The sequence below is a fragment of the Equus przewalskii genome, chromosome 25, assembly GCF_037783145.1.
Source record: "Equus przewalskii isolate Varuska chromosome 25, EquPr2, whole genome shotgun sequence".
Taxonomy (NCBI): domain Eukaryota; kingdom Metazoa; phylum Chordata; class Mammalia; order Perissodactyla; family Equidae; genus Equus; species Equus przewalskii.
In genome coordinates this window covers 10,044,272-10,072,020 of record NC_091855.1, presented here as the reverse complement: position 1 = coordinate 10,072,020, position 27,749 = coordinate 10,044,272, and the positions used below count along the sequence as shown (strand labels likewise).

Here is a 27,749-nt window from a genome sequence, read left to right as displayed (position 1 = left end):
ACCACAACACCAGGGGGCTGGCCCCCCAGAATTCTAATAACAGTTCTCCTCTTTGCTTATTCTGGCTCCATTAAGTCGCTGGTAAGGCTCCTCTGCTCTGACTCCAGAGAGAGAACCGCAGATTCTACCCTTTACCTCAACACCCTCAATATCCGCAGAGAGTGATGGGAAGAGAGGATCCTAACTTCCAACTCAGAAGGTCTACCAGGGTGGATGAGAAGGAATGGAGGAAGGACTTAATACTGGTTGAGCACTTATTAATAAGATGAAAATAATCTATGTGACTCACTTTGGATAGTTCCTGGCCAGTAGTAAAGAACACCATACACAAACACACAAACAAACCAAAAAACAGGGTACCAAGCTAGGAGTGAATGAAAGTTCTGAGTGTCACAATGTTCTGCTTAAATATCACCTCCTTTTTTTCTTTTTAATTTTTTTCCATTTTCCCCTCCTGGTCACGAGGTAACACACTGGGCTCTGGGTTTCCATAACAATTAGCCCGTGATCATGACATCTTGTAGTACACCAGAGTGATAGTACTTATCATGTCTTATTCAGATTTGAGTTTCCCCAGAGCACACAGTAGTTACTTAAATGTTTAGAATGAATTCATGAGGGAATGATTAAATAAAATAACGAAAATTTAGTTAGGAAAGTTCTCTGATTTAAGTGTTTGAAAGGCTTATTGAAATGTACTGGCCGTCATGATGGTGAGGACTTCTCATGAAGTTGAGCACTTGCCATAGTTTGCCGACAAAGTCAGTGAATTTCAGTTAATTATAACTTTTTTCCTCTAAAGGGTCAAGACAGAATTTTATACGTTGATGGAGTCTCTTCCAATACTTGTCTTTCAAAAATACTTTTTCATAAATACCTTGTTCCAGTGGCCAACTGGTTTGTCAACTGGGTCACTTACCTTCCAAATCTGAGAGCATAAGCTTTCTTGACTTAGAAAAACTGTCACCAGAACATTTTAAAAAATGGGAAGTGATTACTGCCATTATCCTTGTTTTCAAAGCTCTGTAAACCTAAATTCTCCAAAAAAAAAACAACACTCTTCACTAAGAGGGTTGATTTGGATCCACAGTGCACCCTAACTCTACAGCAAAGTGCGCTTCTCACCAAAGACAGAATAGGGGTTCTTTCTTATTTTGGGAAGAGAGAAATATTAAGGGAAATGAGCAGGAAAGGCTTTATGTTTTCTAAATATTTTTCACAGCACTATATACAAACCAGATTGCGGAGAACATTTCCAGGGGTAAAATACACAATAAAACAGATCAGAATTGCAGAGCGTGTGTTCTAATCTTGACTTTGGCCCAAGTTCTGCACTTATGACATGTATGACTTGGAAAAGAAACTGAAGCTATCCGTATCTTAGTTTCTGCATCCGTGAAGGGGATAAAAGCACCTACATCAGTGGGTTGTTTTGAGGATTAAACAAGATAACACATGGAAAATGTCTGCCACGGTTCCTGGCTCATAGTGTTCAATGAGTGGGGAGATCATGGTGATGGTGATGGAAGGCTTGGCCCATTGTTTCTATTTTCTTTATGACCTTGTATAAGACATTTAACCTCTTACTAGTTAATTAATAAGTTAATCTTATTAGTCTTCTGTAACATGGAGAAAATAGTAATCTTATATTCAGTTACTTGTACATATCATTAGCAAACAAAGACTGAAAGACAGAGGTAACTTCGTACAGCGTGAATTGGAAGAACTGGGTTCAAATTGTGGCTCTACTAGTTACTAGCTACGTGACACTGGACAACTTCCCTGATCCTCACTTTTCTTATTTATAAATTGGGAATAATACATCTCTACAGAATTAAGGTTCAGATGAAATAATGCATCTGAAAGTGACCTAAATTGCCCTGCGCATGTTTGTAGTTATTACCACCAGCATAAGATTGTATATGTTGTCCCTACTGGTTTATTTTGTTGTAGTAACACTGTGCTCAGATTTAAGTTTTCACCCATTTTGGGTTTTCTTCCCCCTTTAGGACATTTTAGCAGTGATTTACCCTATGTTCATAGATTTTACCCAATTTCATTGATACCTTAAAAACAGTGTTCTCCCTCTACGATAGATAAGAACCCTAGATAACAACATTCAACCATAGACTGCATTTTCTAAAATATGGCCTTAGTGTTTGGAGAGACACAGTAAAAATAACCTATTGAAGAGTGCTGCAGCATGCTAAGAATAAAGCTTATTTTCATGTTTGGTAGGTCACTGCCCTCTCTTTCCTCACGTAGGTGTGTTCCGGGGCACTTAACTCTGCAAGTGTAATTCTCAAGAACGTCTGCTTCACGTCTTAAAAAAAACCCAACAAATAAATTCGACTTGATGAATTACATTAGGAAAGAATTCTGGGCAGGGTCTCTTTAAATGACTTTCTTTCATGCTTAAGATTAGATTTCATCTAAAGATTTCATTTCGTTCAACCCTTAGGAAACCCCAGACTCACGGCCTAAGAGTAACTGAGGCCTGGGGAGGTAAGTGACTTGTCTGTGTATTATTAGTCAGGATTCTTTAGGGTGTAAGTTATCGAAATTCAACTTCAAAGTAGCTGAAACAAAAAACGGAATTTACTGGCACATATAACTAAAACTAGCCTTGGACATAGCTGAAGCCAGTAGCTCCAATCATGTTGTTAAAACTTGGCATTTGCCAAAGTTTCTTCCACCCTACTGGCTTCCTCCATGATGGAGGAGTGGGAGGGAGACGGTCATAAGTAGCTCCAGCTGACATCACTCCTATGGTTTATGATCCAAGGGGAAGAAAGGCACCCTCTCCCAGCATTCGCAGAGCAAATCTTGGGGAAGGTCCAACTGACCCCTTGGGGTCACGTGCCCTTCTCTTTTGGGGGACGGAAAAGGCAAGCAGCATGGTTAACAGTCCCACCAGGATCTCATAAAGTGAGGGGTGTGGTCCTCAAAGGAAAAGGGCATGGGTGGGAAGCATATGTGCACCGCCCCAGGCTAGGCCAGTACCAAAGGCAGGGCGAGGCCTCGAACTCAGGGCCTCAGTCCTACTGCAGTTCTGGAGGTTACAGTGAGGAAGAGAAATAGGTCAGCTTAGAGCAAAAATAGAGTCTCTTTTAAAGGAATACAAATTAGAAGCGAAGATAAAGCTCTGAAATGTTGTCAGATGACCTTTTTTTTTTTTACTTTCAGAAGTATATGAATATTGTAGAATGCAAATCCTTGTTGTTGCTAATCAATGCTGCCACACACGTCCCATAATTTAGTGTGGAAGTGGATTGAAAGACATGCTTCTCGTGTCCTTGCTCCTTGTTTTCTTCCTGTCACAGTGGGGTATGCCAGAATAAAATTTCAAGGAAAAAAAGGCAGAGAACGTCTTAAAGAAAAGTTTCTAGATGGATAAAAACTATTAAAATAAGAAGCAAGTGGATGATTGTGGTAATAACTAGTATTTATGGAGCAGTTGACATGAGCCAGACATCGTAGTAAAGCATAGCCTCATTTCAATCTGATGACATCCTGAGGAAGTGTCGGTGGGCTTATTGACGGGCCAGGAGACCACGGCTGTGATGGGGGAGTACTTGCCCCAACTCCTGCTGTCAGAGCTGGGATACCACCTGCAGTATATCTGATTCCAGAGTCTGTGTTCTCCTCATTGAGCTTAAGTACGATGAATGATAGCTTTAGTTCACTTAATGGTGTAATTTGACTATTTTACAAGCAAAATTATTGCTTGTGGTACATTATTGTGTGTTTTATCCTGTGTGAAATAAAATGCACTTGAAGCTGGCTTTCTCCTTCCTCTGTTTTTTGTTTTCTGTTTTCAATTCTCCTTCCCCATGAGTGACATAGGGCCCCTCTTCCTACCTTGACCCATCAGTGACCTGGGGCCACTCACTGGTAGGTAGAGAGCTGGAGCACCTAAAACTTTTAACTCTCAAGCAGTCATTATACACATTAATAGCATGGAAAGCCATGAATAACCTATTACCCTTGAGGCGCCTCTGAAAATGTAACTGCACCTTTAAATTGTGACCCAAGAAAATGTCACTTCTCAGGGTGTTTCCTGTGTTGATAAATGTGGCCCAAAGAAATGTTACACCAAAGTCCTTTGTCCACATTAGCTGAGTGTATACTCCCTTTATTGTTTTTCCTAAGAGAGCAGCTGTCAGGTTCTTTCACTGTTCTTCCCTCTTGGCACACAACCAGCTCCGCGTCCCCTCTACCTCCCACCCACAAGTTGGGCTGGTCTACCGCTGAGAATGATGTCTTATTAGCATAGGTCTTTTCCTCCTCTATTGGTAATTGGTTTGATGATGCTTCTGCTTATTTTCTTAGCCCTTCTCCTTTCACCAGTCAGGCACCATTCGATAGTCTATGTCTTGTAGTCTGATCACATGGCCAGCCTGCCAGTAGATTCATAATAAGCGCACTCTTGATACCTGGGAAGTGAATGCTATCAGTGCTGTCCATTGATAGCAACGGACAGTGTTTTGTCACTAAAATGGCTTCCCAGAAGGCTATAATGTATTTCTTTTCGTATTATCTAGAGTAGTGGTCTCTGAAATTTTTGATTATTCATTCCCATCAGTATACTTTTTAGGAGCAATTCTTAACCAAATATGCATATATTTATTTATAAAGCTTATACACAAGCTACCATGATAAGCTTATAACAATCACAATACATACCTAGGGTGAAGTTCATAGTTAATGACAGTGGATATAAATCCACATTCAAATAATCTTCTTGATTAAATTGATTATTTTTTAGGCAAAATTTAGTTGATTAGATTATGTTAACTTTGAAATGTGGCTGTCAAAGATCTGATACCACGAGAAGCATCAGTTCTGTCATTTGCTTGTTTTCCTGTGGTTTCTTTGCAAAGGACTCTGGCAAAGTCACTTGTCCCTTTTCTATGAGTTAGTTTAATTAAACCTAGATAATATAATCAGTAAATCCACTTAATTGAACCCAGCAATTGCAATAAGTCACTACATGTTGATAGGACTGGCACCACTGCCAACTCCTGGAAATATGTAACTCCCACTTTTCCTTGAGGACATCTCCTATGCTGTTCTAGGCCAAGGGATCATTCCACGTTCTGAGTGCAGGATCACTCATTCCGTATATAAATTATTAGTTGACCTTAATGCCTTTCTTTTTTGATTAGAATTAAGCATAAATAGATGTCCTCAAATTTTCTTCTCTTACGTCCCAACTGGGTTGCCTTGCACTATTCCTGGAATATAAATACCCTTGGGATGCATGGAGGTCCTGTAGAAACTATTGGTCCCAGGAATAATTTCTCACAAAGGCAAGGATGTTTCCATTTAAGAAGACCTGCTCATTTCAGTTACTCAGCCATTTTATAGAAAGTGAAATAGTTTTGAAATGAATTGTCCTTATAGAGATGCATAATTTGCAAGCAAAATCCCCACTCTACAAAATGTGAAATGTTCTAAGCAACAGCTGTGAGCATTTCAAATGTGCACTACTCTTTAACGGTTCAACTGTTGCCAAGGGAAATTGAGTTGGCTTTAAAATCTTCCTTGGTTTTAATTCTGCATTTACTGTCAATTAAGATTGAGCAAACAATTTCTGCACGGCTGGGGCACTGAACTTTTCATGAAGACTGGTATGGGAAATTGAGATGTGTAAATGTAAGTTTCTTTTTTTCTTGCTGGGAAAAATTCACCCCGAGCTAACATCTGTTGCCAGTCTTCCTCTCTCTTGTTTTCTCCCTCCCCAAAGCCCCAGTACATAGTTGTATGTTCTAGTTGCAGGTCCTTCTAGTGATTCTATGTGAGCCACCACCACAGCACGGCTACTGACAGACACATGGCATGGTTCCCAACTGGGGAACCTAACCCAGGCTGCTGACGAAGCAGAGTGTGCCAAACTTTAACCAGTAGGCCATCAGAGCTGCACCATAAGTTTCTTGAAGGTAGGAAATAGATGGGTATTCTAGCCAGTTTTACAGGTGATAAACTTTTCAGAGCAAAAATGGGTACTATCTGTACAGTGGCCAATCAACTTGAGTCAGTAGGGGGAGCCTGCTACCATCTAAGAAAGCCACCTTTTCCTGTTTTCCATTTCAGTTCAAAACAAGAATATTTTTTTATCTTTCATGACATCAAAAAATTTTTTTCCATTTAAGAACCATTTCTGGTAGTGCACACAGAAATTTGCAATACTTGAGTGTTACCACAAACAGGAAAAATGCAATGCATTCTTTTGTTGTCGCTTGTACATATGGTAATTAGTTTTATTTATATATAGTTCTATTTCCTAACTGTATAGAAAACATGATATAATGCTGATGGCAAAAACTAGGCCACAGAATGACATACATAATATTAAAAAACAAAACGTTAGAGGGAAGTGCACCAAAATACTAACAGTGACTCTCTTTGAGTTAAGGGATTATGAATGTTAATTGTCTTTTTTGTTTCATTTTCCAAGTTTTGAACAATTGGTATTCTTGACTTTTGTAGTTAGCATTAAGAATTTCTTTCCTCCTTTTTTTCCCCCTTCAAAAGGACCACCACTGTTCTAGGCCAAGTAGCGTGCTTTCAAACAGAGCAACAGTCCAGGAATATTCTCTGGAAATGCACCATTTGGACTAGTGCTCACCAAGGACGCAAACACACCTCTAAATATTTGATCAATTCTAGCTACAGTTAAGTGAGGTCTTTTCCATAAACTCTTTCGTATCCAACTTGCAAATTAAAAGCTGCCAAGCTCGCAGTTCGGAGTTGGGCCTCCCTGAGCTCCGTGGAGAGGAGAGCGGATGCGGTTGATCTCAATAGCTGATTGAGCAGCGCAGACAGCGTTCCCACCCGCATTAGCCACACTGAGCTGGCCTCAGCCAAGGCTTGCAGGAGCTTCAGGGAGCTGATACTCAAAACAGAGGTTGAGGGAAACGGAGACGAGGTGACAGAGAATTCGAAGCGACACCCAGCCCTTGGCCGGGCCCCAAGGGTTCAGATTTCGGTGCCAGGCCTCCCACGAGGTTGAGCGGAGAGCGGCTGCTGGGCTTGCACAGCGGGCTGCAGAGCCCGTCTGCACACGCAGTGGCGCCCGGGTGCGGGCGGGGGCGCTGGTTCCGGACCTGAGCTGGACTCCTCCGGTCCAGAAGGGCCGCCCTAGCAGCCGAACGGAGCGGCATCAGGGCCCAGGGGGCGCCCCCACCCCTAGCCGACCCTTGCCCTTGCAATCCTCTAGCTGAAGACGACCGACGCCCAGAGAATCCGCACTGCGCGGGAACCCAGCCCAACGATCTGCCAGTGGCACACACTTCGGATTTCAGGAGCTCCTCTCGGGCCTGCCGGCTCCGGCGGCTCTCCTCTCTAGCCCACCGAGGCGCCCGGCGGAAGCGGCAGTATCGCGGCCAGAGAGCGCGGCTGCATCCGGGTCCCTCTCGCCTCAGCCCAATCCTCGGCCTCCTCTCTTCCCACCCTCCTGTTTCTCCGCCCCCCCGCCGCCAATCCCTGATCGGCTCTCAGCCGAACATGCTGGCATGGGAGTGAAGGCGGGGACCGGCCAATGAGGCCTCGCTTCCCGTTTGAAGCCACCAGTGAGTGGGCGCCGGGGGCGGGCGCTGCTGGCCAGAAGGTTCGGTTGCGCGTGTGCCATGGACTCAGCCGCCCGGTGATATTGACAATAGGAGAGAGAAAGGGGCATTGACGGAAACCCACCGCGGGTACCGAACGGCGGCTCTGGCAGCGGCGGTTTCAGCTCCAGCGGCTCCTCCTCCTTCTCCTTCCTTCTCCTCCTGCTGCCGCTGCAGATCCAGTCTTCCTCCCTCCCTTCCCCCCCTCCCCACGTCGTCGCCGTCTCCGCCGGGTCCGGGGCTACGAGCAGAGGCGCCGCCCGCCGGGAATGTGAGCGAGGAGCCACCGGCGGAGCCGCAGCGGGGTCGGTGCCGATTTGATGGGACGGGCCCGCGGGGGAGGATCGTGAGGACGCCGCCGCCGCAGCGCTGAGGTTCAGGTCCGGCCGTGAGGCCTAGAGGCGCCGCCGCCGCGGAACCGGAGGGACGCCGCGCCGGACAGCCGTCGCCCCGGGCTCCCTACCGCTGTCCGGACCTCCCCCCGCACGTCCCAGTCCCGCCACCCGCCCCCGCTGCGGCCCTGTCTCTGGCCTCCCGCCCCTCGAAACCACAGATCATCTTCGGATTTTTCCCCAGAAGCTTCAAGGTAACTTCGTCCCTCCAGCACCACGGCTCGCCCGCTTCCCTCCTCCTCCCCATTCTCCTGGGGAACCTGCAGGGCACCGGCCCTGGGAAGGCCTGGCCCGGGCAGGCGAGGGGTGCGGTGGGGTGGGGTGCAGGAGAGGGAGCGCCCGTCCCACTTGTCTGATTTACCTGCAAATGCTTCTGATGATGCCTCTCGTTCACTCTGTCCCCCTCCCCCCTTTTTCTCCACCTTCCAGCATTGGAGGCCTATTCTTGTCCCCCTTTATCCACTGACGGGGGCGGGGGAAAAAGGGGGATTGGTGTAGTGAGGAGGATTCTTTAGCGGCTTATCTTCTCCAGGGCTTGGGGTGGGGGCTGGGGTGGAGGCAAAGGGAGTATCTGAGCATCCCTACAGACAAACCGCTTCCCTGCCTTTCTCCTCCACCCCAGTACCCTCTTTGGATTATCCTGAGCCTTGGAAATGCCCCGTGCCCGCTGCTCAGAGGATGATAAAGCTTCGGGCGCCCTGGTTCAGGGCGAAACCTGTTTCCCCGGGCTTTGCACGGACCCGCTGCTCCTGCACGTTCAGTTCTGCAGCGCTTTGGGGTTGAGATCCTTGACGTTTGTTCTGGGCCGCGGGCATAAGGGGCAAATGATTTTTTTTTTTAAAAGTTAGTACCGATAAATCATCTTTAGAAATGGGAGATGGGGAATAAAGAAGAGACAGAAAGTGTGATGGAGGAATAGGACTTACTGAAATCTTGTGGTGTTAGGGTTAAATGAAATCTGAATAATTCACATACCAAATTGGAAAAGCAGCCCCTAAATTTACAACATACAAATGTGATGTGGAGCTGCTTGCTGATGCAGCCTTATGAAAAATTTTAAGTGATCTTACTTCTTCTATAGCTATTCATAGTTTGCAATTTCATTTTGAATCTGTCACATTTTAAGGCTAAATTAGGTACATTTCTAAAAACTTTTTTTCAAAAAAAGAAGCAAGGAAGACTTCAAAATTCCAAACCTCAACATCATGTGGTGTTGTTTGTTTTTTGTTTATGTTTTTTGTTATTTTTACTTTGTTAGAATTCAGGTAATCCAGGTAACTTTTTGTTCTTAGACGTTCAGAAAGAAACTCTTACTCTTTTATTTAGAGATTGAAAAACACTTGTCTTATGTATTGGAATGACAGGTGAGTAATTGCATTTCAGCGTTTCCCCCATATGCATTATTTCTATTTGAGTCTGCCATTAATCTTGCCTGGAGCCTCAATGCCATGGAAATGATGGCATCTGTTTAAATTGGTGAATGAATTTGAGCTTAGTGCTTCTTACTTTTAGGAAGTAGCCTTCATTTCAATAATTTGAGAGGGTTAAAAAAATCCAAAAGAACTGTTCAGTTCCATCAGTTTGATGGAATGAAAGTTAATTTTTGATGATGAACTTCAAGGAAACTCAACTTGGTTGTCTAAGTAGGCTGTGAATTTATGTTTTCATTTCAACTTTGGTGCACGATTTCATCACAGTTTTGTTTATTAAAGATTTAATAACTTAAGATGGCTCCATTCAAAAAGGAGACTTCTTTGAAATGATTTTAATTATGCCTTTTATGTGTTCTGTTTAAAGTAATCTACCCTGTCCTCATTTGCGGTGTGGTGTGGTTTATCATAACTAACACAGCCCATTGCATTAAAAGTCATGTCTAGATAGTTTCAGTAATTGTAGATTTCACCTTGCTGTGATACACTGGTGTAGATTCTTGAAGTACAGTAAGGGTTTCAACTCCAGAGCCATTCATAATATTAAATATCTTGGGAAAATGTATCAATGGAACTTTTCCAGCAGCAGGATAGCTCCAAAATTACTTTAGGAATCTCAAGTTGAGAAGAGCTTTGCAGTTAGAAAATAAGTAGATGGCTTAAAAGAGTTCTTCAAGTCTAAATGAGCATCTTTAATGCTTCTCATAGCAAGAGCAGTACAATACATTAGAATTACAATATTGCTTATATGGTAGTTATATTCTATTTTTCACCAAATTTTTGTGTTTTCCCATTGAACATATGATTTTTTTTCTTTCTTTCTTTCTTTTTTTATTTTTTGATGAGGAAGATTGACCCTGGGCTAACATCTGTGCCACCCTTCCCCTATTTTGTATGTGTGATCCACCACAGCATGGCTTGATGAGTGGTGTGTAGGTCTGTGCCTGGGGTTCCGAACCGGCGAACCCTGGGCTGCCGAAGCAGAGCGCGCAAACTTAGCAGCTCCACCACCAGGCTGGCCCTAAGATGTGGCTTTTCTTGACTGACTTTTATTTGCTTTCTTTATCACATATTCCGTCTTCATGAATGTTGTATATAGGAAATTTAGAATTTGTGTAACTCACACGTATGCTTCCAGCTGGGGACTGTGTTTATGATACCTCTTTCTCTTCAGTAGGGATATGTCCTCAGCACCAACTACTCCTCCATCAGTGGATAAAGTAGACGGATTTTCTCGGAAGTCCGTCAGAAAAGCCAGACAGAAGAGGTCACAAAGTTCCTCACAGTTTAGGTCTCAAGGCAAGCCTATTGAGTTAACACCTCTGCCGCTGCTAAAAGGTAAGGCTCGTAACCAGGTGATAGATTCCTTTTCAGTTGATCTTTTTATATCTCTATATAAGTTCCTTTTTGTAGAGTTTCCTATTTGTTAAAATTCTGTATTGCAAATTGAAAGGATGGGAGATTTCAGACATGTTGATGTTAGAGGTGTGTGACCAGATACACCCACTTTTCCTTTTTAAAGGGCTCAGTTTAATATAAGTTGCTGTGGACGAATGAAGAGAAACTTAGTATCAAGAGAATCTCTCACACTGATAAGTAGAAAAACTGAATGCTAGAGAAACTTTAAGATGTGTGGGTCTGTTTTTCATTTTTCCTCCTGTTGTCGTTTCGATATATACTTTGTATGCAACAACCACCACAAATTGTACAGTCTTAGTCACAGGAAGTAGAGCTAGTCGAAGCGATGGTACCATTAACTTACATATGGAAAATGATGTTTGAAAGAATTCATTTTTAAAAATCAAGAAAAAATAGTGAGTTAGTAATTGATTACATGCATCCTTGTTTTCAGATAGTACAAATAGAAAACATATATGATTATACTTGTTTAATACTACTCTTCTCTTTCCTTTGGACTGAATTAAGGACAAGGTCTTAATATAAGAACTTTTTTCTAAATTAGACCTTTCAACTTTGTTTGGGTATGTAGATACTTTTTGTTCCTTTTAATTTTCATCTATTTTGCTCTATGAACAGGCATTTTTTGAAATGTATCGGATCATAGCATTTGTAGCATGGAAACTGTGAGGGTAGATTTTTGTCTGCTGAATACTTTAGAGTAAGGAGAATGGGGGCTTGAACAACACAATGCACTTTAGTGGCTCAGAGGAAATTGGAAAACCTGGTTTACTAGTTCGTTAATGAACATTTCTTTCTGTGACAGTTTATGAAATAAAAAGACATTATAAGAAAAACTGGAGCTTGACTAGAAAAGATCCTCAAAATTTAACCTAGGATATTTCAAGCTTTTATTTTTCCCATGTGAACTTTTTTTGTTTTAGGGGAGAGAGATTCATAAATGAGATTCCAATGTTTATACTTGAAATTAGTGGAAACTAAGTGAATACTGATTACTGTAAGGATGGTATATCTACTGGTTAGTAAAGATTAGCTCTTATGATTTGGGGGGAGAAAATTTTGGCTAAAGCTATTTTTCTGGTAAAAATGAAAATAGTCTTTATGAGGCTTTGAAAGAATAATGAAGGAAAAACTCTAGGGATAAAACTAACCATGCTTGAAATACAAAGTTGGGAGGCATATTGAGTTTTTTAGTAATTTATTTAATCTGAACTAGACATATAATAGCTATTAGCATCTATACCTGGCAAAGGACTTTATTCTGAGTAAGCAGATTAAACTTTTTTAGAGTTAGAAAGAATTTTAAACTTTTTTGTTATATTAATTTCTTGGTGCTCATGGTAAACATTTAAATTAGAACTTAACTGACCACTCATCGCCAGGGTATTGGTTTTGTGGGTAGTAAAAGAGGCATGCATGAGAAGAATTTGGCACATGTTTTAATATTTTGTTTTTCCTTATCTCATTTTTTTTATTGTGATAAAATATACATAACAAAAAATTGACCATTTTAACCATTTTTAAGTGTGCATTAAGTGTAGCATTAAGTACATTCACAATGTTGTGCATCCATTACCACCACCCATCTCCAGAACTTTTTAATCTTCCCCAGCTGAAACTCTCTTCGTTAAACACCAATTCCCCATTGCCCCCTACCACAGCCCCTTGACAGCTACCCTTCTGCTTGCCGTCTCTGTGAATTTGACTGCTCCAGGTACTGCATATAAGTGGAATCTTACAATATTTGCCCTTTTGTGACTTGCATATTTCACTTAGCATGATGTCCTCAAGGTTCATCTATGTTGTAGCATGTGTCAGAATTTCTTTCCTTTTTTTAGGTTGAATAATATTCTGCTGTATGTATGTATCACATACTGTTTATCTGTCTGTCAATGGGCACTTGAGTCGCTTCTACCTTTTGATTATTGTGAATAATGGTGCTGTGAACATAGGTGTACAAATTATATGTTCAAGTCCCTGCTTTCACTTCTTTTGGGTGTATACCCAGCAGTGGATTTGCTGGATCATATGTTTAATTTTTTGAAGAATTGCCATACTGTTTGCCACAGCAGCAGCACCATTTTTTACGTTCCTGCCAGCAGTGCACAGGGGTTCCAGTTTTTCCCCATCTTCACCAGCACTTGTTCTTTTCTGTTTTTTTGGTAATAGCCATCATCATAATGTATGTGAAGTGGTATTTCATTGTAGTTTTGATTTGCATTTCCCTAATGATTAGGGATGTTGAGCATCTTTTCACATGCTTATTGGCCATTTGTATATCCTTTTCTCATTTTTTAGTGAAGTGTGGTAGTATTGAAAAATTTCCAAGAATTCTGGTCTCCAAGAATACGATATTTGTGAACTTGTGTATTTTGCCAGCATGGGAGAATTGGAGAGCAACAGGACCATATAATACTACATATATACACAAGCTTAATTCCAGACTGACTAAAGTGATTCTTTTGTAGTAAGCACGTTCTGGAAAAATATTCTGCAAAGTATTCCATAAATTAGGTTTCTAAATCTGTAGAATAACAAAGAAGTACAATCAGTTATAAACTTCAGAAGTGTGTATTTGCTCTTGATTTTTCTAGTGAATGGGAAGAGTTTGTTGAATGACACCTGTTTTCCTTATAATGGGTTGACTTTTAGTTGTATGTTGCCTCTCACCAACTTTAGGAAGTAATTTATGGAATGTGAAGAACATACAGGAGCAAGTTCTTGTTTTTCTTTTTGTCATTTCCTTGGGAGAAACCAGAATCAATTATATATACATGATAATGGATATTGACTTAACTTCTGTAGTATTTCTTTGACTAAATGGGAAGGTTTGAGTTAATTTTATTTGGGGGGTACAATATAAATTGTAGTTGAATTTTGTGGGTTGCTTTAAAGAATAAAGTAAAAGATATGTCCTCAAGATCTTTAATTTTAGAGGAGTTTGAAAATGGAAATTGTATAACCTTCGTGATTATGTAACTCCTCTTTTTAATCTGGAAGTAGGTATTCATTAATGATCACTTATTTTCTGTGTGTGCACGATCAAAATGTTTATTATATGCATCGTCATATTTGACTGACTTATAAGTAATACTTAGCATTTTAAAAGTGTCTTCACTTGCAGAACTGTAATAAAGTGAAAGGAAAATTTCATCTATTTTGACCTTTTTCTAATAGGTGGGGTTTTGAGATTTGTACCAATGTTATTTTCTGTAGAAAGCAACACCAGCGGGTAGTTCTGTGTAAATATACGGTGAGTGACCTGGCTTTTCCTCAGCTGTGTATGTATATGAAATTGCAGGATAAACCTTGAAATATAGATGTTGAAATCTTCTCCATCTTTATATACTTCTGAAAATGTTTTCAAAGAGTCCTAAAGTTTTTGAGCTTAAAAGACTCGTACTCGTTTTACTGATGAACAAAATCCAGTAGAGGTTTAGCGCCTTCTGTGCTTGGTCACAAGCTAAAGACGTGGGTGCTTGCCTTGTGCCCACACAGCGGGACACGAGCCGACTGCGGCAGTGATGTGGGTGAGGCCCGAATCAGGACCATCGAACTAAACACTTAGGCAAATAGACACACATTTATTATAATACTAATAATACTACTAATAGTGAGTGGTGGTGGTGGTAGTAGTAGTAGTGTAGTAGTGGTAGTAGTGGTGGTAGTAGTGGTGGTAGTAGTGGTGGTAGTGGTAGTAGTAGTGGTGTAGTAGTGGTAGTAGTGATAGTAGTTGTGGTGTAGTAGTGGTAGTAATGGTGTCTGGTTAGGTGGTTTATGTTCTCTCCGCACCCCACCCTCCTGTGCCATATTTCCTTCTTTCTTTAACTTTAAAAGATTCTATACGTTTAGGTTTCAGTGATATGTTTTTGAAAATGACCAGCTGTTTGAAGATGGGATTATAGTGAAAGTGGCATCATTATCTTTAGCCTCACAATTCCTTACATATTTCTGAGGCATTTTGCCGATAGTGTAGACATTCGGTACTAAACAGTCCCCAGACTCTGGTGACTGGAGGTACCTGCCATTCAGCAGAAAGACACTGCCTCATGGTGTTGAAACCTTTAGATCAGTAACATTGTGTTTCTATCACATGCCTTCTCTAAGGAAAACATTTGTTTTTTAAGCTCTAGGCTTATGATTCAACTTACGTTTTTATTTTTTAGCATGACCGTGTGTGAGAACTTTAAAAATTCCAATTTAAAACTAGTTTTTGTGCTTTTCTAATTACTGGATGGGATAATTCTTCTCTTTCATCTATATCCGTTTTGTGTAGTGTAAAGAAGAAATATACAGATATAATTGCCAATTTTTATAATGGCCTAGTGCTCTAAAGTGTGTTTCTAATGAGGCTAGTCTTTTAAGGAATGATCTTCTCTATTTTACTGCTTACCATCCTCCTTGTAGGTTGTGATGAAGTGTCGCGTGGGGCAGGTACATGGACTTTGTTGCCTGCGGGAGACCTAGCTCACTCACTAGCTGTGGTTCCCAGGGGCAAGTGAGCTAAGTTCAGAAGGCCTTGGTTTCCTTGTCTATCACATGAGGATGATAATAATAATCAATAGGTGTGGCAGTGCCACATTCAGTAAATACTGGCTATTGCTATTTAACTGGGATTTCAGAAGTTAGAATGTGAGTAATGTGGAATTATTCACTTTTATATTTTCTCAGCAAAAAGTTGAAATTGGAAATTTCTCTGAAAATTATGAAACAAGCCTAGTTTTGCAGTCATGAACCTTTTTCAACCGAAAATTCAAAGAAACAGTTTGCAAATGTATTGAGTTTAGTAGACTCTTCGACATCTTTATTTAAAGGAGATTTTCACCTACTGCATTGGTATCCTGCCACAATTTTTAGTGTAGTGCTTTTTATTTTTAACATTTGTTTTTTGTTTTTTTGTTTGTTTTGTTTTGTTTTTTTTAAAGATTTTATTTTTTTCCTTTTTCTCCTCAAAGCCCCCCGGTACATAGTTGTATTTTTCGTTGTGGGTCCTTCTAGTTGTGGCATGTGGGACGCTGCCTCAGCGTGGTTTGATGAGCAGTGCCATGTCCGCGCCCAGGATTCGAACCAACGAAACACTGGGCCACCTGCAGCGGAGCGCGAGAACTCAACCACTCGGCCACGGGGCCAGCCCCTTATCATTTGTTTTTTGAATAGTGAATACAGTTATATTGTTTAAATTTCGAAAGATATGAAAGGATGTATAGTGAAAAATCTTCCTCCCGACCCAGTTCCCCTAGTTCCCCTTCCTGGAAGCAACTGGTCAGAATCATCTTATATAGAAGATAGAGACATTCTTAAGTCCTTGATTGAACTTGAGATGCATTGAGCAGCCTGAAATTAAGTGTACATTTTGTATGTGTATGTTCATTTTTTAAATGGGAGAATTTTCATAGCGTTTTTCAGATTCTCAAAGGGGTGTCTGAATCAAAAAAAGTTAAGAACCATTGATCTAGTTTGTACCTTAGATTCATGATGTATGTTCTTTAGACAACTAAATTGTAATCTGAGCGTGTGTGTGTAGTTTTATTTGTATTTATTTATTGTTTTTGTGGTTTTAAAAATTAATCATAAGCTTTTGAACTGGAAGAACACCCCTAAGTTAATAGTTGTGAACATTCAGCTTCGCAGCCTTTGAAACAATGTGGCAGTATTTTTCTTTTTGGAAGGAAATTATAAGATCTTGCACAAAACCAAGTGTCAAGTTACAGCATTTTCATGTGTGAAAGATTATACTCAGTTGTAGTGAAGAGGTATTTCATTCACTTTTAGGCGGGAATATTTTTCCTTTATATAGCCTAATAGTTTGTCTCTATAGCAGAGAGAAAATTTCCATACAGAGTCTTATGTGGGCCAAAAGATGTTGAGAGTCTGCGTTCCTGATTTTTTTAATCATTTAAAGTAGGGTAGCCATGTGTATTCGGATCCCATCCCGTCTGAGTGTGATAATTCCTGCTTAGTTCTTCTCCAAGGTTCACGGATTTCTGATTGGGGATAGGGTGTGTGCATCGTGCATGGACTGCAGGCTTCTCAGAACCTCCTAAAATTATGTTATGTTTCTGTATATGTGGGTTTGGTTTTGTTTTTTGAGTTCATTGCTTTCATCAGATTCTCAAAGATTTAGCCCTGCCATTCCTGTTCTTTCCCCATGGTTAAGAGTGTTTGGCTTGGAGTGAGAGATTGGGAATGGTTATTGCTATTATTATTTTCTGAGTAGCATGTTAGCCGTGTGTGTGCACATATGTGTTGGACACTTCACGGTGAACACTGTCAGCTATAAACAGAAGTCATCATAGTGTGGGTCTCAGCAGGATGTCACCCAACCAGGGCGTACAAATGTCAAAGTGCCAGATGAATCTTCTCATAAGGTGAGGTCCTTTCCTACCTAGAACTTTCTTCCTCTGACTTCGTATTATTCTTCAAGTTTCAGCTCAAATGGGCCCTTCTTAGGGACCATCCCTCATGACTTTTAAAAATAGCCTTCTTTGAAGTTAACTGTCACTCGTTTCTTGCGTTGTATTTATAATCTGAAATAGTTCTATCTTTGTTTACCTGTATGTTATCTGTTTCTCCTCCTCCTTTAGAATGTAGTCTTCAGTGTAGAGACCTTGTTCTCTTATCTTTAGGGCCTCCATCAGTGTCTTGTACTTAGTAGGCTTTCAATAGATATTTGTTAGTAAATTAATGCACATTGTTAGTTAACCTCTAGGTTATTAGTAATAGTAGTATAGGCGCTTATTTTTTCTTTCTAAATATTAAAAATTTTTTCCCCCCAAATCCAGACTATGCAAATTTTAACTTTAATTTACACAAAATTATAAGCTTGTTTAATGAAGATTTTATTAAAGGATCAAATTGCTGAGTGTTCACTTAACATCTTGAGAGTAGCTTTGTCTTCTGGGAACTCTGCGCGTTTCCGGTTAGCAGGAGCCCTGTCCTGCGGAGGGAGGATGGAGTGGGTTTTGTGTGTGACATACTAAGAGGGATTCCTTTTACTTAGGGGATTCATCACTTTCGCTTTGCAGAAGTTAAGATGTTAAGTCAGTGAAATCCCTTTTTTCTGCTGTTTGGGGACTGAATCATGGGCTCTTCCGATCGCCAGATTTCTTTCTTTTTATAGTTGAAGAGAGGAGAGCATATCTGAATATTTTAATGGGCTTTCAGAGCAGGGTTTTTATGGTCAAATTTTCTCTTGTCTTTAAAACTTTTATAATAATGTTTGCTCTGAATTAGATTTTGCAGTGCTTGAAAAAGAACAGTAAAGTTTCTAGATATTTCAAATGTGCTAACTAAGGTAGTTCTTTGTTTTGTATGCAAATAATGACATCCTCTTTTACTACTTAAAAATACTTGTCTACCCTTTATGCTTGAAGATTTTATGAGAACAAATATGGGATCTTATTTTTATGTTACAGTAAAATTAAGCAATAACAAATGTATTAATTGAACAATATTATTATGGTTATTATATTATTACGTAATATACAACAGTATATACCTCACGTATATGACATATGTTACTTAAGGGAGGTAGGTGGCCTCCCTGCAGTAAGAGTGGAGGCCCTGGGGTCACACACACTTGTGTTTGAATTCTGGATTCACTCACATCTGTGTGACTGCTAAGCATTGGGTTTTTGTCTCCAAAATTGGGCGAGTATTAGAACCCACCTCCCAGAGTCAGAGTAAGTGCCACAGAGCAGGTAAAGCATTTAGCTCAGTGCTGAGTATATTTAGGAGTTGAAGAATATTAACTCTTAATTATAGGAAAAAACTGTATAATGGAAAATGCTTACCAGTGTTTTTCAATTGATTTTTATTCCTTTAATACATTACATGGATTATTTCCATTTAAGTAAGAAAAATATGGAGTATGTGGAGCTTTGAGAATTAGACTTTTAGAGCAAAAAGGAGAACTAGTTCCTAGAGAACAATCTCAGCCCTACTGTTTAGTTAACGTCAGTTGCAAACTGACTTCTCATTTCAGGTATAAGAGCTTCAGGTGGCTAAGTTAATTATTTTCAAGGGATATTGCATTTGTGGAGAGTTACCAGGTAAAATTATGGTTAGATAAACTTATCTTGGAAGTCGTCTACTAGGACAGGATCTCCATTTTTTGTAATTATTTACTCCAGTCTGTAAAAGTAACATACATATCTGTGTATACATTGTATACATGTGCAATTATACAAATATATAATGCACATTAAGAACATATACAGAGAAAGTTAAAAAGGGTGATACTGAAAAACAAAATGTCTAGACATTCTAATGCTTAATTTTTGTACCTCCTTTTGCCTTGCCCATGCTCCCAACGCATGCGTTGGCGCTGAGCACATCTTTATTTTCAGATTTTGCTTCCAAGAGAGAGAACTTTCTCTTCAGGTTTTGAGCCTTGTTAGTTTTTGTAGCATTTTGTATCAAGGCAGAGAGAGGTGTGAAGAGTTGAATGAGAAAACTTTCTTTACCTTCTTGAGTTTTTGTCCAGGCTTTTTAATGTATTGCTCCTTAAAGAAGCAAAATCTGAATTGAGAATTTTGCCGGTTTGAGGAGTGTCTAGATGGTTCTTGGTTGAGGGGTCTTATCTTACTGTCGATGGGTGGGTTTCAGAGGGCCCTTGACCCTCTTGAGATTCCAGGCAGTGTTTTGTGTCTCTGTGAGATTGCCATTTTTCTGGGCGGGGCGTTTAGAGCCTTCATCAGGTTCTCAAAGTGGTGTCCGCACAGGCTAGGAACCGCTGCCTTGGGTTGTGGGCGTCAGTTCCGTCACTCATAGCAGGGCGAGAAAATTTGTCATACATTCCCTTTCTGTAGAAGGGAGAGCTCATGGCAAGAGGTTTCTTCTGCATGTCTCTCCTGATTTTTAGTTCTTTTTGATACCAAACAGAGTTTTAAGAGGCATTTGACGGTAGAAGTTACTACATGACTCCAGTGTGGTGGTTTGGAAGTTTTTGATCAGTATCATTTGAAAAATTAAGCTAGGGGAATAGGACTACCAGTGGTAAAACTGAGCATGCCTATCAAAAAGCTTTTTTTCTGGAATAGCTATGGACCTGGAAGAAGTCAGGAGGAGAATCTGAGGTTATCTTTGCTCGTGAAGAAATAATTTAGCAACTAATGAAGGAGAAGAGAAGCGGCGTCTCTTGGTTTTGCTGTGTGCCAGGCGATGGACTACATGGTGTCACGTTGAAGCTTCTTAATAACACCAAGGGCAAGGGATGTTTGCTGTTAACTGACGGCCAAGTTACTCGCCCACTCCTGCAGAGAGAGCCGGGGTTGGGACCCCAGGCGCAGCTGGTTCTGAAGCCAGCGTCTTCCCTGTCATGCGCATTCGCAGTAGATGAATACAGGGGAGCGCTGGAGCTAATGGCCATCTTGCTCATGGTGTGCTGGGATGATTTACTAAATCTTACTGCCTCTTGTAGGAACTCTGAAAACTGTGAGGAGACTGAAGGGATGAGAAAGAGAAGAGGGGGAGCCGCCAGGCTGGCAGCAGCGTTCTGGGTGGTGATGGGGAGAGGCCTGGCCGAGCGGCACGCCTCGGACTCAGCTCCTCTTTGGGGCCAGGCCGTGCCTCCAGCGGCAGGCAGGAGGGGGAGCAGGCACCTCACGACGGTAGGGCGGGGCAAGATGCAGCTCTGGACTCCTGTGGGACTCAGATGCCCTCACAGTAAAGGCACGGCCGCCCTGGGGGAGTTAGGGTTTGGTAAAGTGGTGGCGTTCTGGCAGGGGTGTCCTTTCCCATTCGTCTTTCCAACTCGGGAACTCTCTTATTGTAGGAAAGCTTATTCAAGTCTGGGTGACAGTGTTAGCTTTGTGAGCTGAGGTTTATCCTCTTTGGAGCTTCAGTTCGCGCTTTTGTAAAGTGGGACTTGTGCTTCGCAAGGTGGTGGTGAGGAGTGAGATTCTGTGGGTGAGCTGCTTAACATGTGGTCGGTTGCTTAATAAATATTCCTTTCCATATCTTTCTGTCATTGGTCTTTCTCTCAGTCACTCCTGTGGACCTGTTTCAGATTACATACACAGTGTTGTGAGGGACAAGGTCTGGCAAGAGTTCATCCATTTGTGTAGGCACCATGGAAGACTTTCATCTTACGGTGATGTTACGTTTTAATTTAATTAATTCGTGGTTGCTCGTGCCTGGAACACTGTTAAAGTAAAATGTTAAAACATTAAAAAGAACATGGAGAAAATTGGAACTTGGCACCATTTCAGGAAAAGCACTGTTTTCTAAGAAGGAAGATATAGGCTTGGGAATTAGCCTTTGACTGAAGTGCCCCCAGGAGACAATGTGTGGAGACGGAAGGGATGCTCCTCTGCCATGCCTTATAAGGAAGCACAGTGAGGATCCAGGGAGTTCAGGCCCTACGCAGCTCTCTTCCATTAGCAGTTTGGACACCACAGCTTTTGCATGCCTTGCACATTGTGGACGTAGAACACTTTTCTTTTTGAATGAATGAGTATTTTGAAATCAGGGACATTTGTAGCAAAAATGAAGTTTCTTTTGAGGGTCAGAAGGCTACTTCAACCTTTGTTTCATGAAGTTAATTTTTCAGAAAGATAGCGATCCATCAAAAGGGCTGGTGTTTTTCCCTAATTTGTGAGCAAAAGTCAAAGGGACTTGAAAACAGATTGATACAAGGGACTTTTCAAAAGTAAAAGGAAGGTACTCTAGTCTTCCCTGTCTTCTGTGCATCCATCTACATTTGCTTCTTCAACTCCGTCTGCAAGTGATATGACTGACTGGTGTTTCTAATGGTAGCCTGTCGTCTGGAGATAATGTTCATTTCCCTTTAAGAAAGCCTAAAGTTGTTTTAATCAAAAACAGTTAAGATGAAGTTCTAAAACTTACCTGCGATGTGGCTGGATCTAGGGGAGATCCATCTGTAAGGTTTTAGGTCTGAGAAACTTCGACATAAGCTTGGGCTGCTGAGAAAGCTTTGCACTTTACTACCTAGATTTAGTTATTCCTTAAAGATTTTTGCACAGAGCCATATTTTGTTGTATTTAGATTTCTATCTTAACATTGTAGAAGGAATTTCAATTAATGGTGGACTTGATTTAGGCTTTCTGGTTTGGTGGGATGTTCTAGAAATGGTGTATGCTTTAGACACGCTTGGGCCTAGGAGTGGTAGACCTTGTACTCGCACTCCTGAATTATGGTGAGGCTTGAATGAAATAAATTGTGTGCAAATGCTTTTCAGCATTTGTATGTAGGAAGCAAACAGCTATGAAAGGAGTCTGCATATGACCTACCTGAATAGTCTCCTCCAAGGGCCTTAAATTCTCATTTTTGTAATTGTTCTGTGGGCTGTGTAATTCAGTCCATTCATTCATCAGATTTGTACTGAACAGTATGATGCACCAGGCGCTGCCCTGGAAACACAGTGATGAGCAAAACAAGAAGGTGGAGGAGGTTCTTCTGCTCAAAAGGCTGTTGTCGTTGGAGGTCAGAGCCTGATGGGGCTGTTTAGGTTGTTGGGGCCAAGTCATTCAGGCGGGGTTCAAGTCTGACCTTGATCCCTAGGCATTTGTACATCTCCATAATATACTGTATAAATCACCCATCGCCCCTACCCAGTCATGAGGAATGATATTTTCCCTCATGTTTATATATATTTTTGTGTTATGCTTAATCTTTTTTTCTCTGTGATGATTAATAGCTTTAAAATTACTTTGAGATAGTCTTATGATTAGAGTTGGAATTTAAAAAAGTTCTCTTGTCCTAGTAACATGGTGCTTGTCATTTCATGATACTGAGCTTTCTTTGAAGATTACTGGGAGATTACCTTGAGATAGTCTTATTGTTGGAGTTGGAGTTTTTTAAAAAGTTCTTCTTTCTTTTCAGGGTAACATCGTTCTTGTTATTTTATGATACTGAGGTTTCTTTGAAGACAAATCACTTAATCATTGCTTGCTTTAAAAAAAAATTACCAGTTTACTTTCAGACTATACATGAAATGTGCAAAATGTAAAAAACATCAAGTCCTTTTAAAACTAAGTAAAATCTGTCTGTTGGTCTAGCTATATGCTCTGTAGATGGCACTGTGATGATAAAGTGCGTGGTCTTAAGTTTTCATATGTTTTAATTCACTGTTCATGAACTGCTGCTTGGAATAGTGGGGGACGTAATACAATAGATTTAATTCATTAAGAGAATAAAGATTTGGAAGATTAGAGCTAGAATTACTGTGAGTACCAACTGAAGTTGATTAAATGGGAATGCAAGCAACAGTAAAACCACAGGCAAAGCAATTAACATTGGCGATGTTATGGTTACTGTGAAGATTAGAAAAATAAATAATTGAAAGTATTTTAAATTTGACAAATTGAATGAAGTTAAAAATTGAATCCACCTCCTTGTCACTTGCTAATTTTAAAATTTCTCGAGCTATTATGATTTAAATTACTGAGCGTTATCTGTGTTGCATTCTGTGGGTGGTGAAAATTGAGTGGAGTGAGTGCTTTTCAGTACCAGTGCTTGAAGCAGAACTGGATTTGTGATGGTTTACAGAAGGAGAAGAGTATCATCTATGATTATCTCAGACTCTGACTTGTAGGAAGAGTCCAACATAATAAACAAAAGGACTATAGAGTTTGGAGTTTTTGACAGTCAGTTCTTAAATGACCATTCTTGTACCTCAATGGTTAATGAACTTCAGAATCATTTTAGAATCATTTCATTGTTAGTCAACTAATGTGCATTCCTGTGAGTACAAATCTATATTTAATATTAACATAATCTTGGCGAAATTATCATTCTTTACAGTTTTACTTAATGGAATATTAATTTTCTTTTGTTTGTTAACGTAGGTAGGACACTACACCTGCATTTCTTGGCTACAAAGACATGCCCTTCCTTTTTCCTTTGAGCAAGGCTGTTTATAATTCTGTATTTCAGAAGAGAATAATTTCTTCACATTAGTGTATGATAGGTAATAATTGGTTCTCATTTCTCTCCATACATGCAAGGATAATTGAGCAGTTATTTTCCTTTTTCTCAGTGAGGTAGCTGTGAAGTTTTGCTTGACTCATTTGGGGAAGATGAGAGATCAAGAAGCTTTCCCCAGGGCGATTTTGAGGATTAAATGAGTTAATATGTAGCTAACGCTTAGCGCAGGGCCTAGATCGTGGTGTTATGTAAATGTTAGCTGTCTTTGTCATTGTTGCTGCTGTTATTATTACTTATCTATAAATACTACTTATTGTCTGTATTTTAAGACTTGGGTTTCAAGCGGATCCTGTAAAGATGATCCATTTTTTGTGTACTATGTTTATGGAAGTGGGTGTTTGTGTTTGAAAATCCGTTAAGTCTGTCCACAGACTAAATTGTTTAAGTAAAACAATATATTCTCTGTAGTACATTTGCTAATGAACTTTAAAAAGCACTTAAAAAGAATTTTTGCAAGAGTAGCATTTGGAAGCTGTCAAAGTCAGTACTTACTGAACCCAAGAACTAGCCCAACCAAGTCTGAGCTGCATTGCTTTGTGACAGCTGTTAAGGCATTGTGTTCGCCTGGCTCCCCCAGCTGGTGTGTGTGCTGCACTGGGGGAGACTGGGGAGTCGGATGTGTGTGGTGACACTGAACACTGTCACTGTGAAACATCGGGAGGGACTGGTGGTGGTTGATAAACATAGTTAAGAGATTGGTAGATGCTACCTGGACAGAGAGGAAATAGCTGTCAACCTAACAATCTTTCATTAAATGGGAGCATTGAAAAATCTTAAAAAAAAAAATCCAAAGAGGTTGCCAGGAATTTTACGAAAGTATCTTTCAACCAGGTGGCTTAGAATATGAATTTCATATGTTAGAAATTTTTTCTTTGTGAGTTTTTACCTAAAGCTATTTTTACGAAGTGAAATTATGGATTTGTTGTGCACATGTCATTTTGATTAATAGTGAAACCGGTAGTCTTTGTTCCGACCTAGAAAGGTTTTATTTTTCCTTTTTGTCCCTCATGCGAAGTTATGGTTATTACAATGTCCAAACTACTCATTTCTCATACTTACCTCAAGATAATGAGTGTCGTTATTGCCATGTCTTCAGTTTCTATCGCGACAAGAAAATGTATTCAACCCTAGTGGATTTTTTCCTTTCATAATGAAATCAAATAAAATAAGTGACCGTGAGTGAAAATACTCACAAAAGCAGCATGTCTGTGTATTTGAAGTAGGTGTATGATGAGGGGAGGGAGCCAAGGTGCCAAGAAATCACTGGCTGTGCAGAGTGCAGTAAGCGTGGTTGAATTGGTATGTCAATCAGAACTCTCTCTCCCAGCTTATCTCCTTGAGCTGGTGGATGCTGATGTTTCTGTTCTATCTCGAGTTCTTACTTTTTATCCTAAAGATTTTAAATACAGACTCAAAGACTGACCAATGAAAGCTTCAGTCAAGGCCGAGCGCTTTAGGTGTTTATACTGTTTGACTTCTGCTTTATTGAAGCATTCCCCTATGGTTCATCTTTTTTTCCTCTCCCATCTGTTCAAAATTTTTTTAAAAAACAATTTATTTTTTCTTTTCTCTGTATTTATCCTTCCCTTAGCTGTTTTGCAGGTGGGTTTACTTAGGGCCATATAGAGCTACGGCCAGGTCAGAAATCCAGAGGTGGTGCGAGACACTAGGGAGACTGACGATTATGCCACACAGATGTCGCACGTCCAGCAGGGTAGAGTTATGGGAAGATGATAGGTTTGTGAGTCAGCCAGCCAGTCTTAGAATTCCATCCAGTTTTCCTTGCAGGCCGGGTGACCTTAGACAAAAGACCTTCTCAGAGCCTCAGTTTGCCCATCTGAATAAGGGTGATAATATTGTCTGCCTTGCAGTATTGGCTTGAGAGGCAATGTCTGAATGCCTAGCTCAGTACTGACACATGGTGGGCGCTTGGTAATTGACGGTTGTCATAATATTTGCATCCTTATGGTCAGGGACCAAGTCCATTCCTGGTTGTATTCCCATTGTCTAGGTGCCCCCCTCGCCTCTTCTCTGCTCGGGGAGTACCTGTTGAGTGAAACCATCCTTTCAGGTGGGAAGGGAATTCTTCACGTATGTAAAGCAGGGCTGACTTAAATGATCACTTCTTACTCATTCCTTTTTCTTTTCTGATTTGTATCTTCAATGTTCTTTTAAGGAATTTTTTTTAAATGAAGAGAATTTGTGTCATGTCATTGTGTAATAAACTGAATGTAGCTTTAAAGACAAAGGTTATCGCTGCTCTGGTGAGCCAACAAGGTGCTGCCTTGGACAGGGCAAAGTATCTGAAAGGCCACCATTATCAAAGGTTGCCAAGCGGCATGAACGGCTCTGGGCCGAAGTTTTCTTTCCTTTATCCTCAGTCTCTTTAGCTGTGACCGAGAGCTGGCAATGACTGGCGTGTAGATGTCCATTCCAGTGAGTACATACTGAATGAATGAATGACTGAATGAATGAATATGGTGATTGTTCAGATATCAGAATTTGAGTCTGTATTGGGTAGTATTTATTTGATCAGCTTTGGAGAGAGGAAATAGCGTGCAAACATTAAGTGAATTTTAGTGCAGTCTTGACAGTTAAACCAACTCAGTTTCCTGTCACATCTCGGGTTTAGAAGAGACAGATCTGCTGGTTCACAAGAGTTGCTGCTGGCACTAACCTGGAGCTTTGCTGCTCTCCTTGAAAATAAGAGAAACTTTTCACCAGGCTGGAAGCCAGGACCTGAAAAGCATTACCTTTGTCTAGTGTCCTCTGGGTGCATATGTGGGGGACCTACATGAGTGGGAGAGGGAGCTGTGGGAGAGAGTGTGATGTTCTAGTCCTTTCTCCCGCTCTGGCCCCTCTGGCCTTGTAGGGATTTATGTCAGCTCAGAGGCGCTGGTTCCAGCTCATCATGATTAATGAAAGAGAAGTGCTGTAAAAGGTACTCCTCTGGTCCTCTGTAGTTTCTCTTTCCTCTTAGATGGACTCTTCTCTTCACCCAGTCTGTCTTTACTTTTGTTTGATGTGTGTTGCAGGAAATTTAAAAAGCTTATTTTAATTCTAGCCTTAAGCAAACATAATTAAAAAGGAAAAGTTTCTGTTTGCTGTTGCAGGAAGCCTTCCCCCGTCCCACTCCCGTCTTCTACCCCTACAATCGGTACTTTTTTTAATACTCAGGAAGAAGTGAATTTTAGGTTATCCATTTTTCCGTCCCTTCATTAGTGAGTATAATTAAGAGGTGCAAGGATTTGATGTGGTTTGCTAAATTTTTAAGTAACATGAGAAACACGCTTAGTGGTTCATAGTTTTGAAAATCTTTGTGCAGTATTTGGGAAGATTTTCTTTTACTAGAAGCCTATTTTCTGGGCTCTTCATTTTACTGTGCATAATTTGATAAGACTCCATCTCTCTCTCTGTCCTTGTCCTTTGTACTTGGAGGAGACGCAGTGTATATTCTGGATAGACAGGGTGTGACCCTGGGGGCCTTTTGTACGGGAGCATATCTTCAGAAACAGAGGTAATTGGGATCTGTCTCCAGGAATTTTCTTTCTTCCCAAAGACTCATTTCCACATGTCAAATATAAACTAGGCCCATAAACTCTGGCCAGTGCTTTCATTTAACCATCCAAACAGTTTCTGTTTCAGTTCCAGAAAAGGTAATTTTTCCCCCACCCATTAAATGCTTAGGTTTTCTTTCGTTTTTTTTTTTTTTGAGGGAGAGTGGGGTCATTCACTGCTGTTGAGTTCTCTTTGTTGATAATAGATGAGCTATTTCGTAAATCAAACCAGTTGGCATGTAATAAATCCTAATGTTAGATTTTTATAGAATTTGGAAAGCTCTGAGAACATGTATGTGGGGAGGATTCTGCTTAATTCATAGGGGTAGCTGGAAAGAATTATAAATGTTTTAGTTTTAAAAATTGCAGTGTCAGACATATAACTTTAAAAGA

The 27,749-nt window shown here is 40.5% G+C and overlaps 1 protein-coding gene across 4 annotated transcripts in view; it reads left to right on the top strand.

Annotated features, from left to right (window-relative positions):
- Positions 1–6,848: 6,848 nt before the first annotated feature.
- PPP2R5E (protein phosphatase 2 regulatory subunit B'epsilon) overlaps positions 6,849–27,749 on the top strand; it is a 146,881-nt gene continuing 125,980 nt past the window's right edge. Inside the window, exons 1-2 of one of the 4 annotated variants that reach the window (XM_070593988.1) lie at positions 6,849–8,196; positions 10,607–10,770. In XM_070593988.1, the coding sequence (XP_070450089.1) occupies positions 10,614–10,770 (157 nt within the window). In that variant the 5' untranslated portion in view covers positions 6,849–8,196; positions 10,607–10,613. The remainder of the gene's footprint in view (positions 8,197–10,606; positions 10,771–27,749) is intronic. The other 3 variants (XM_070593986.1, XM_070593987.1, XM_070593989.1) reach the window with 3 other exon arrangements.